This window comes from Harpia harpyja, chromosome 13 (assembly GCF_026419915.1).
Source record: "Harpia harpyja isolate bHarHar1 chromosome 13, bHarHar1 primary haplotype, whole genome shotgun sequence".
In the NCBI taxonomy this organism is placed as follows: Eukaryota; Metazoa; Chordata; class Aves; order Accipitriformes; family Accipitridae; genus Harpia; species Harpia harpyja.
Window position 1 is genome coordinate 6,042,870 of NC_068952.1, and position 12,273 is coordinate 6,055,142.

Genomic DNA, 12,273 nt, shown 5'->3' on the forward strand with positions numbered 1-12,273 from the left:
TCCTACTCACCACACATAGGTATTTTTGACACTAGGGTAAATAGGAGTAATGAGCTTTATATTTCTCATAACTTACTACTAAACCTAATCTGCAAGCTCTCATACCTGATTCAGAATCTGTAATTATTTATGCTCTCTCTGTATAGATTTTACAAAATCAGATTCTAGATAAGATAAACATATTGCTTGTTCCAAAGTTTTAAGCAACTTATATAGTTGCCTTTCAAAATCCCAAACCTCCCAAAGCAACTTCTGAATGACCATACTCCACAAAGCTTTGCTATGCAATATAAAATTCTAGGTTTACCAATTTTAGAAGAGTTCTCTAAAAGAAACACTCTGTCCACTTGCAGCTTACTGCCCAGTCATTCTCCCTTCCCTCTCTTTCCTAGTCCTGGTTATTCTCTTGATGAGCACTTTGACCATATCAAACTAAGATGAGGATTTAATACTCCCAAATGGCACAATTCAGAGAGCAGAAGAGCTGTGACATTTCAGAACACTACATCAAGCCCTTTTCTATTACATTTGTTCAGCGCATCCAGAAAAAACAAGGTGTGCAACTGCTTAAAAAGGAGACGCGAATAGCAATGAAAGGGACTACATAAAGATCTCATCAACACAGAAAACCAGGGCGAACTGCAGAGGAAAGACAAACACAGTAACAGAACTCCGTAAGGGGAAGCTATCACCCGCACAACACCAAACAGCTCTAGGACCACCCAGACGACGAGCAGATCATCTTTCATGGTATCTCTACATACAGAATCTACAATCTACATAGTCTTTAAGAAAAAGACATAGCCTCATGCAGTTTCCAGAAAAAAAAAAAACCACCTATGTTTTAACTCTATGTGTGCAGACTTGTTTAAGCAGACATATGAATTTGTAGTTTCTAGAAGCCAACTCTACAGATTGACAGCTAAGTTTTTCAGAGCAACTAGTGTTATTTCCCATGCTGTGAAAAGCACACAGAACACTTCAGATGCTGAATAACTGGAAATTTAACATGCTTCATTTAGCTCTACACCTCTACTGACTGACAAAACACAAAAGCCATTAAAATAAAGTGCAGAAACACAACTGTGCAAAGAAAGGGCAAAACTTGTATATCCTGTTATTTCTTGGTCTTTGTCACCAGCTTAGATTGGTTTAATTTTGCCATCTGGGGGGGGGGGGGGGGGCGGGGGGGCAGAGAAAACAAGTGGCATCTAAAAAATTGAGAGCATCTTTGAATCTAAAAATAGGCATGTGTCAATAAAATTAGCTTTCACTGCTGGGTGGGAAAGCAGACACTGACTGAACCCCCTCCCTCAAACTACTGTGCTTTACTGTCAGCTTGCATTTTGGCTCCACATGCGAATAACTTATTTTCTTCTTCAGGTACTGAAGGAAAGCACGCACTCAGAAAACCAGCAGCACTTTAAGTACTTTCATAAAACAAGTTGAGAGAGAAGCTACTCTTATAGAGATGCTCTGCCCCAGAATACACAGCTCAATAAGCCAAAAAGCCTCCTCTTCCAGGCCCCTTTCTTAAACAGTTTTAGAGGGAGAAAACCAGGAGACCTACATACAAACAGCAGATATGATACCTAAATACTGCTTCAGACTCACTACCTTCATCCTAAGCTGAACTGTTCACCTTCAAGTACAGACAGATTTAAGGAATAAGAGAAATGCTTATTCATGCATCAAGCCAAGCCCTGAGAGGCATTTAGCAAGCCAGCTGGACCAAGCAAGTTATACCATGCACACTGACACACAAGATAAAAGACCGCAAGACACACGCCACCCCTAGCATCCTTGTTAAAACAACAACAAAAAAAAACCCTACACAGGAAAAACAAACCAATCTTTACCTACCAAAAAAAAAAAAAACCAACCAAAAAAACCTCTGTAACCAAGGAACCAGTTCAACATGAGGGAAATTAAAAAACAGGAATTCAGCTGCTGTCCCTCATCCCTCTCAGTTTCCAGAAAAATAATACAGCTTGACAAACGGGGCGTGAAACAACAGACCACCACTTGCCTGTAAAAGGACTACTGGAGGACTAGAAGCCAAAAAAAGTTCTGTTCTTGCTGCATGGATGCAATATGAGCTATTATTAACCTGCGCTAAATATCACAAATGAAATAACCAGAGCTGCATTGCATAGCACAGAATTCTCCTTGACAGCAATGCAACAAGGTGATCAACACTCAGACAGTAAACATGTAAGGGAATTCTCCACATCTTCTGACCTTTTCTTCTACTTATCACACTGCTTTATTTTTGAAAGAGAGACACTGTCACAGCACAGCAGGTCACCTATTTTTTTCCCCCCCTCTTGAGTAAGGCTGAACAACATACAACTGTTTATTCTAAGCATATCTTATTCAAGGTTACCAAGGTCATTGCTAACTAACAGCACAGAAAAAGCATTTACAAAATACAGAAATAAATCTCCTGGTCTAAGAGCAAGCAGACTGGTAAGACATGAACTGCAGCTAAACTTTTCCTTCTGATGACATTACGAAAAAGAGACAAGTTCTTGTTACATGGCAGAGAAAGACAAGACCACCAATATCCCGTTTAAATACCGATCTGCTTTCAGCCTTTAACTCGGAGCAATTTCTGAATCCCTTGAGAAGTCTTTTACTGAACTACTATTGACTTTGGCCATTATCCATCCTTCTGTACATGGTGCTAAGAATTATTTTGTATATGCTCAAAGACTACACCCCAGTCCAATTTAAAGACAAGCAACTCAGGAAACAAAGTTCAGAAGTTGTTAGGTTAATTCTTTTTAGAAAAACAATACTTTAAGTTATTGAAAGAAGAATCTTTTAGTTCCTCTCACATTTTTCTTTCCCTAAATACTAAGTAAAAAAAAAAAAAAGTCCGCTTCATTTTTATTAAGGAGTAGCTTTCTAACTTCCTTTATTTTTCATAATGCTGACCACAAAGTTTGTTTTTTCATTGCATGGGGGGAATGCAGAAGAGTAGTTCCCCACTTATATTCCTGCTGGGTGGGACATGAGCATGGTGGGGTATCAGAAATAGCATTATTACATAAGATACAGTTCTGCAAAAATTAGGATGGTCAGTAACTATGAAAGCAACATTATACAAGCCAAACTTTTGTATCTGTAGTTATTTATAGTTAGTCTGTTCAGCGCCTGTTTAAAACCCAGTATCTCCCCATTAGTCCCTGTTCACTATGTTACAAAGACTCCACAAGCCTGTCGGCTTGTGAAAAGTAAGATTATTTCCTCCGGCACCTTACCAAAGCCAGGGACCTCACGGTTTCTCTCTCCCCATTTCAGCCACAAGAGAGCTCAAAATAGCCAACAGATTTATTTTACACCCATCTTCAAGCAGACGCGCAGCACGGTCCCAGCGACAGAGGGAAGCGAGGTTCTAAACCAGAGCAGCCTGGAAAGCCAGCACACGCACGCAGCACCGCACAAGACTCCGCATTCTCCGCCGCGATCTCCGTGCCAAGATGTACACCTTACAGAGCGGCAGAGGAGACTTCCACCCTTTGTCCTAAGCGATTTTTGCTGAACGTACAGGATACCCTGCGCACCTGCCCGGGCGGGCAGACAGCTACCCCCCCCCCCGGGCTGACAGGGCTGCGGGGCCGGACCCGGCCCTGCCGCAAGGCCCGGATCGCACGCAACCCGCCTCAGGCAACCGGCCACGGGGACGAGGGCCCGAGCGCGCCCCGGACCGCTCGGTCAGTCGCCAGGGCAGCCGAAGGGGACGCCCCGCTGACCGGCTCCCGACCCCGCCGAGGCCGGACCCGGCGGCGTGTCGGCGCGGCCCCGCTGCTCACCGCCCGCGGCCTCCCCCACCCGCTGCCCCCGCAAGGGCGCGGAGAAGGCCGCGGCACCGGCCGGGTCCAGCCCCGCGGGGCTCGGGCAGCCGCCGGCACGCCGCCGCCATTGCCCGCCGGACCCCGCACACGTCCCCCCTCGGCCAGGGAACGGCGGCCCCGGCGGAGCGACCCCCGGGCCCAGGGGCCGGGCGGCGGACTCCCCCCCCCCCCCCCTCCGCGCCAGGCACGGGCGTCCCCCCCGCGGCAGCGGCGCCGCCGCCCACCTCCCCTCCCGCACCGCACCGCTCCGCTCCATCGCGTCGCCCCGCATTACCGGGTACCCGGCAGCCGCTTCCCCTCCGCCGCTGTGGCCGCTCCCCGTACCCCAGACTTCGCGCCCGGACCGACACAGCCCAGCGGCGGCGGCAACCGCCACCGCCTCACCTGCCTTCGCCCATCCGCCGCCGCCGCGCTCACCTGTCCGCCCCGCTCCGCGCCCGCCGCCCGGGCCCGCGCGCTTGTTTACCGCCCCGGCCGCCCCTGGCCGAGGCCCGGCCTCGCGCCCCGCCCCCGCGGCGCTCCCATTGGCTCCCCCGCCGGCCCCTCCCCTTACCGCGGCGGAACCGCCGCCGGGGAGCGTGCCGAGCCCGTGCACCCCGCGCCCCCGCCAATGGCAGGAGGGCTCGGGCGGAGCGCCGGCCAATGAGGGGCGGGGAGGGGGCCGGCGCGGCGCGCGCGGCGGCTGCAGGGGGACGTGAGGCCCGTGAGGTCCGTGCGGCGGCGGCGGCGGCGGCGGCCGTTGGGCGGGGGTTGGGGGGGCGGCGAGGGCAGGCGAGGCGTGAGGTGCGTGTGGGGCGGGCGGGCGGCGCTCGGGGACCCGCCGGCATCGCGGGGGAGCCCGGCAGCCTCGCCACGGCCGCCTCCTGTCGGCGGTGGGCCGGCTTCCTCCGGGCCGAGGGGGGGCTCCTGCAACGAGCGGGGACCGGGCCGGGTGGGGAGTTCGGTCGGGGGTGGCGGCGTCTCGCCGCGGTGCCGGCTGGCGGGGCGGCCCCGGGCGGGGGAGGTCGGTGCCTCGGCGGGGAAAGGACGGGGGTAGGCAGCGCTGGTACCCCGCGCCTCAGGAGGGCCCGGGGAGAAGGTGGGGGGGGTGTCACTGCTCGGGCAGTCCCGCCAGCCCTCCGGGGCCGTTAATGTATACGGGGAGATGCAGAGGAGCCCTGTGCCCAGCAGGCTCCAGGCAAACGCTAAGCGAAGGGTGCAACTCCATTTTGTGGCGCTCCGTGACCGAGAAACCTTTGTAGGTGGATGCCAGTGTGATTTTTTTCAAAGCGTTGGCTTAAAATCGCCGTTGGTACTGCTCACGGATGTGTTGGAAATTGCATGCTCATATACGCGTTGGAAAGAAAAACAGCGCGTTGTTTCCTACAGGTTGATTCCAGCGATGTGGTGTCTCACAGATGCTGCAAGGGGCTGATAGTAACAGCTAGCTCTGTGCTTTTCTGGATGTTCTGGTAAGCGCCTGTCTCTGTCAGCAACTTTCCTGTCTGAAAAATAACAATACGTTCTTTATGGTGCATTTGCTACATGGCTGCATTAGTGCAGGAGTACCTTTGGATGAGGTTTGGAGAGTAAATAGTTCATTTCTTCTTAAAACAAACAGGATTCGTAATTCTCCTCTAGTTGTAGCGTAACTTATAGGAGTGACCAACAAACAGCCCCAAGCTTTAATTTCAGCATTGTCAATTGCTTGTTTTGGCCAACCTTTTCAGCTAGTAGCTTGAATTGAGCACTTAAATTCACACCGAAGGACCTATATCAAAGTCAGTAGGAGCTGCGGGTGCTGTGGATTTGTGAAGAAGGAAACTGGATAAATGGTCTGCTATAAGTGAGTGTAGGGGGTTAACTTGATGCAGCACGTTGGTGGATATTATCGCCAACCTGCTAGTGCCAAACTTCCCCCGTGCTGTAGAGGGGGATAATTATATCCCTTATCTCTAGCTGCTCATACCAAGGGTTATTTGGCTAGTATTTATGAACACACAAAATATTGTTCAAATATTACATATATTCCTTCATCTTTTTTTAAAAAAATAAAAATATATGCTTCCCACCCAAGCCCCACTCAGATTCCCAGGTAAGCCATGAGAACGTCTCTGCTAGGCACTGAACAGACAGCTACAAATAAATTTAGTAAAACTCATCACCCAGACATTATCCAATTGGAAGCAAGCCTCAGTCAGTACTAGAAAGGCTAGATTTGAACTTGAAAGGTTAAAAAAACCAATTCCCTGGGGAAGACACATTATTGACTTAATTGCTCTACACAAAGGCTGTGCATAGACACAATATATCTGAAATGGAAAGGCCAAACGTGACACTTTCATGTTTGAGAATGGGGTGGAGACTGGATGTGTTAGATGATGCAAATACATGGCTGCAATAAGATACCAGCCTTGAAAAGTTTTGTCAAAAAAAGTCTAATTTTCTTAATTTCAATACTGACACCTCCAAAAATGCATATGAATTAATTGTTCGGTTTGTGGTTAATTCTGTACTACTTTCTCTAAAGGAAAGATCAGCTTTACCTTCATCTGGAAAGAGATATGTTTCACATGTCTTTTCTAAGGACACTCTTTTATCTATTCCTGTGCTGAATTTGGATGTCAGTTCTAAGTTTCTGTGTAACATCACTTTGCATGCGTCAGCTCAGCATTAATTGTGAAATATGTCTTACTCACTGTGCTGAGCACGGAGAACTGCATGGGTTTCTGCATGAGCACGCTGTCATAGTTTGAGATGTAGGCAGAACAAGCACAGGATAAAGCTCTCCCCATCTTTCAAAGACAGGCCTGGCAGGTTCCCTTTATTCCCACGTAGTAAACCATTGGGTATTTCTGCCACTGCTGTTCAATTTGCATCACACCTTCTGTTGCCAGGCTTTCTACAGCCTTAAAAGACCCCTTGGAGTGCAAGGCTAGATCTTTCTATACTTAGACTAAAGAAGAGAGAAGTGTCTGTTTTCCCACCCGATTTGGAATGCAAAGAGGTAGGACTGAAAGTGGGACTGAAGCTGCTAGGAGAAGATACTTCATGTCCTTTTTTTGTTACTTTTTAGTCCTTGAGGGGAATAGGGGCAGCACACCCAGGACTCACAGTCCAGAATCCAGAGGCTAACTTTTGTGGGGATGGTTGCCTAACTGTGTCCACAATCCTAAATAAAAATTTGAACATGGTATATGTAAAGCACTGGCAGAATTGTTCCATGGCAGAAGCTGTGCAAGATCTCCCTGTAAACTGGGGAAAAACGGTAAAAGAATAAAAATACTGTCAATACTTGGGATTGGTTTAGTGCTACCAATTATGAGATTTACAGCCCTGAACTCTGGACAAAAGAAGGGGCAGAATGCTGTGGTTCAAAAATGGACCAGGGACTCATCCTTTTCTTCAGAAATTTTATGTTAACAGCTTCATGGTTAGCAGTTCCCATGGGCTTTGTCCAAATTCAGGTTCCCTCTCTGTTTGTGAAGACTTACAGCACTCCACCCTCACATCAGGACCCTAATCGTTATGCATGCTCTTGCATTCTCCTCTCTCCAGCCTTATTCATATTCTTATTATTATTATTTATTATTGTGCTCTACACAGTGGGAAAGCTCAGCAAGAGGAAATGAGAATGGAGCACTCCCCCATCCTTTCCAAATCCCAGACAAATTTACAGTCTGGCCTTGAGCAAACTGCCTTGTTCAAAAGCAGGAGACGTGGACGTGAATCCTGTGGGGATCAGCCCAGGCCACCCCATTCTGGTTTTGTGCCCTCCACCAAAAGATTGTAGGTAAAACAGCTGTGACACCTGTTTCATCCATGCTTTGAATCAACTGTCAGAGTTTGTGTAGGAGCTGATCTGCTAAACATGCTATGCAAACACTTGCCAGATAAAGCCCTTCCAAGTGGGCTAGAGAGAAGAAACCTAGGAAACTTCTACGTAAAAATCTAAACGTTGGCATCCATTGATGCCTTAGTGCCTCCAGTATGATGTGACAGCAGAATGAGGTTGTTTCAGGTTAAGTTTTTACTTCAGTGTCTAAATCTCATGTAATTTTTGTGCTATATGCCTGCATTCTTTTGCAGATCTGTGCAGTGCAGATCTGAATTTAGAGAGCAAGCCAGAGCAGTCCTGTGAAAAAGCAACTTCCCAGATTTTGAGGAGTCTCTTGATTACCTATAAGAACAAGAAGTGAACGTTATTAAGAAATCAGCCACAACACATCTTCGGCACCGTAACTGTCATTTGCTTTTTACATCTTGTTCAGTAGTGTTCTGTTTGGTCAAATTTCAACATTCTTGCTGCCTTATCCAGAAACATGAGCATTTCTAGCAAGAATGTTACACCTATGAGGATTATACAAATAGTTTATTAGATTATAATAAAAGTATGGTAAATGTGTTTATAATAATATAAATTACAAGACGGATATAAATACTATAATGATATAACTATCCTCATAATAGACATAATATATAAATATAATGGAAATTATAATAAATTTAAATTATAACTGATAGTGAGTCACACTGCCCCAGAGCCTTCTCTCTACTGATGTTAAAATGGTTTGTTGAAGATTATTTAATTCTCCAAAGATCCTTATTTTGCAAGTCAGAGAGAGGTCAGTACCTTACCCCAGGTCAGTGGGAAAGCTTGATATAGCAGCTGGAAGTCCTGACTCCATAGCAGATGCTTTAGCTGTGCCATCATATCTTCACCTCATATTGCCTGTTGATGCTTATGTAATGAAGGGCTTAATGATGCAATTTCATGAGGTGCATAAACAGCTCTGCTGCACGTCTGGGGTAGAAGCAGCAAGAGGGGCACAAGGAAGAGCGAGTCCAGGGGTCTTTGACTGCGACTTCCAGCAGGGTCACTCTCAGCCTTTGGGTGGGGTTGCTTTCCTTCTCCTCTTTGCTGTTTTCTGAGAGGATTCTGTTCGCTCACCACCTAGCAGCTCACCACTTACAGGGTGCCAGGGAACACCCAAGAAAAGCTCTGCCAGTTCTGATGCTGACTGCTCAGAAGAACCCAGTGAAAGCTGGCTTCTTTAAAGCCTCCTACAAAGTGGGCCAAGTTCCCAGAGAGGAGCGTAGAGAGGAACAGACCAGAGTGGCTAAACTTCTACAAACAGAAACAGTTAGAGAACCAGAGCCTAGAAGGATCTTTGGGCCCTGCAGTAAGAAGGGCTCCATTGCAACAGGAAATTAGTAGGCAGACAACTAACCTGCAGAAAAAAAGAGTTAATGGATTCTCAATTAAGCAGCTATTGGTTATGTCATTAGGTTGACAAGTATCCAGGCTATTCAGAGAACACTCAGAAATCCTCTTGCATAGGACAGGCCCAAGCTGTTTCTCCAACCACAATAAAATACACGTCACCATCCTTCTCCCATGTTCACACAGCTAACCACAAAGCAAAAGCTGCTCTGGAAATGTTTCCGTCAGTCCTCCTTCTCCAAGCAACCGCTGAGGCTCAGATAAGCTACCTCTTGAGGGGTTTTGCCTTGTGTGCGCTCATCTTCTTTAGAGGGTAATTTCTTCAGGGCAGGAGGAATGTCTTATCTGACTACGTACATTTATGGTGTTCCATCAACATATTATAATAATATAGGGATGATGAACTGGAACAGCTCAAGTAGAAGTCACTGGACAGGTGGCTTGGTTTTAGTAGTTAACTTGTAGGTATTTCAAAACTTTGGCAGGTTTCAGTGACGCTGTTTGTACCATATGTTATTTACATGGCTTTATGGCCAAGAATGAGAGCAACAGCCTTGTAAAGAAATGAGATCTCTCTGACTCAGTCAGTGCTAGATGCACATCCAGTATCATCATAGGATCCAAATGATGAGCTATTTTTGTAATGCTTAGGGCTGCTCTGATTCCCAAACTATGTATTTTCATCCCAAAGCACTTAGGCATTCTTTGCACTTCTCCTTCCTTTCTCTCTCCCCTCACTGCAAAGGGATGGAGACAAGGCTCCATTTCAGTTAGTGAGCACTTTATTTTTAAGATGATTTAGTGCTGTCAGAAGGAGACAGTATGGCAGTTCTCAAGATGAATGTTTTCTGTCCAAGAGGAAGGCACAGTGCAGGGAGCAGAACAGGTATTTCATGATTTCCACCCCCATTTTCCTTCTGGGGCTTTCAGCGAGCAGCCTTGCTCTCCACAGCTGGAGAGGGCAGGGAAAGCCAGTGGGGCTGCTGGAAGGCCCCAAGCCCCCTGGCTGGGAGGAGGTGGGCAGAGGTGGCTGTCAGGTTCTGTGGAGGGCAGAGCACTGCTGAAGGGCTGCCTTGTCCCCTAACTGAAAAAAAGGAGGGAGAAGAAGTCACAAAAACCTTCCCTTGGGCCCCTAGGTTTTGCCTTGCTGAGAAAGCTACCTTCACAGGTGCCTCTCCATGCCCCTGCTCATACCACTCGCCCATTCTGTGTCACCCAGAGAGGGGCCACTTTGGGGAAGGAAGAGTGAAGGGTGTCAAACCACAGAGGTGATTTATCTCCTCTGTGGGTCTGCAGGGAAGGGACCAACAGAAACCTGGGAGGCCAGCATTGGTAGCAGAGCTTAAGACTCAAGCATTTCTTGTCTCCTGCTATTATCTATCCAGAACAGACAGCAGTGGCTCTGGATAGGGTATTTGTGGCTTCTGCTATATAGCTCCAGGGCATAGATGATACAGGACTGAACTCTTAATAGGAGGTGGGTGCAGGCCCACCGATGCTGGGGTTATCTCTAATAATTATTTGAAGAAAAGGTAGCATTTTAGGCATTTTAGATGGTACTTGCCTGGATTTCTCTTCTCAGGGATGTGAGGCAGATCACAGCCTCATTACCTTTCACCAGGGTTTGCCCCTGCCCTCCACACACACCTGCTCAGTCAGCTGGATAACATGATTTTCTTTCCACCTGAGGGTAAAGAAGTGTTGCAAATATATTCTCACAAACTGGAAATTTACATATAGGTACATGGATTTTTTTCTCTCTTTAGGTTATGAAAGAAAACAAAACTAGGTATTATTCTCTAGATGAGGTGGTAACAAGCCATAACAAGCCCAAGCTACAAACATGTTCATCACTGACAGAGGATTGCCAGAAAAAGTTGTGCAGCACACCATGCATACGCTACCGTGCCACGCTCGGCTGTGGCTCATGCCACCACCACTCCCTCCAAACTTTGCCACATGGGTGCCAAGTGGGTGCCGGGTGCTTTGGAAAATTGGAGACAAGCCCATGGGGGTGGAATATGTTGGGAGAAGGACAGTGCCAGGTGGAGAGGCTGCAGATAGAAGCACTAAATGGAAGAAAGTGATACCAGTCCTTGTCTTTGAATAGCCTGTGGGACAGTGTAGGGCAAGGACAGGCACCTTGCCCCCGCCACCTTAGCAATGAATGGAGTAAAACATTCACAGTATCATGCTTGCCTGTTCAAATTCTGTTGCACAACAGTGCTTTTTATGGGTATCGAGCAAAGCCATTTTGGATGAGATGAAGTTGAAGAGTGTAGCAGTCTGATTAGCAGCTGTGTGCCTCAAGAATAGAGTATTCCTGTTTCTCCCCAGGTCTGAGAGATTCGGTTAAACATTATTCAGTCTGTAATTCTTCTTTATCTCTGGGCTAGACAGATGGTTGTTTCTGCTCATTGTAAATTGCATTTGCTTGCATAGTTTGGTGAATGCTTTGCCCTCCCCTCTTGCCACCTGATTGATTACACATACCTCAATCGATTCTGTGCAGGCATAGTGGAAAGGCTCAGTTCTTTGTAGCTTCCAGCCAGGATTCACTTTACAGATGATAACTAGTGAAGCCATTCACCCCCTGAGTAAATATGACAAATTAATTTTGAAGCTAGGCAAACAGAAGCAAGTCCTTTGCCTGCATTTAGCCACTCTAAAGAGCCTTTTACAAAGGACAGAAGGCTTATCTGGAACAGTTTGTGCAGAGTTGTTCTGAACAGGAAGGTGGGCTGGAGCCAGAGAATATGGGAGAAACAGGGCTATTTCTGAACACTTTACTGGAACTAAGAATTAACACTAGTCATCATAGGTTGCCTTGCTGGCTAATGGTAAAGTGTGCTGCCAAACTCAGCCATTGGCCCCAACTTTTGGCACGGCATTGCCATGTGTCACATAGCTGGAGAGCAGTGAGACACCTTGCCCCAAGACACCGTGTTTTCTTTCACTGCCCTGAGACCCAGTCCTTGTTCTGGCTTCCTGGCATCTTGTCTCGCTGTTCAAAAACACACCAAGGTGTGGGAGGGAGACAGGGAGAGCTGCAGAGTTTTTCTGATTGCCTCTGTGGCAAATGGACAAACTCATAAGCTCCATCCACTTGCCTGAAGGTGATTCACAGATAGTCCTGACAATTTACTTCTAGCAGTCAGTCTAGGGGGAAAGCAGAATCATTGCTACCTTTGGATGCTGACTGACCCTTTT

The 12,273-nt window shown here is 47.3% G+C and overlaps 2 protein-coding genes across 6 annotated transcripts in view; one reads left to right on the plus strand and one right to left on the minus strand.

The window, feature by feature from the left end:
- COQ8A (coenzyme Q8A) overlaps positions 1-4,366 on the minus strand; it is a 48,468-nt gene extending 44,102 nt beyond the window's left edge. The window contains exon 1 of one of the 3 annotated variants that reach the window (XM_052806793.1): positions 4,278-4,366. Coding sequence is in view for 1 of the 3 variants with exons in the window: in XM_052806792.1 (XP_052662752.1) it covers positions 1,884-1,920 (37 nt within the window). In the remaining 2 variants the exon portion in view is untranslated. Of the gene's footprint in view, positions 1-1,883; positions 1,936-4,134; positions 4,158-4,277 lie in introns of those variants that run through there. The other 2 variants (XM_052806794.1, XM_052806792.1) reach the window with 2 other exon arrangements.
- Positions 4,367-4,457: 91 nt separating this feature from the next.
- LOC128150540 (uncharacterized) overlaps positions 4,458-12,273 on the plus strand; it is a 28,147-nt gene continuing 20,331 nt past the window's right edge. For 2 of the 3 annotated variants that reach the window (XR_008238082.1, XR_008238083.1), the window contains exons 1-2: positions 4,459-4,568; positions 5,229-5,311. The gene's annotated coding sequence lies outside the window, so the exon portion shown is untranslated. Of the gene's footprint in view, positions 4,569-5,228; positions 5,312-12,273 lie in introns of all 3 variants that reach the window. The other variant, XM_052806803.1, reaches the window with a different exon arrangement.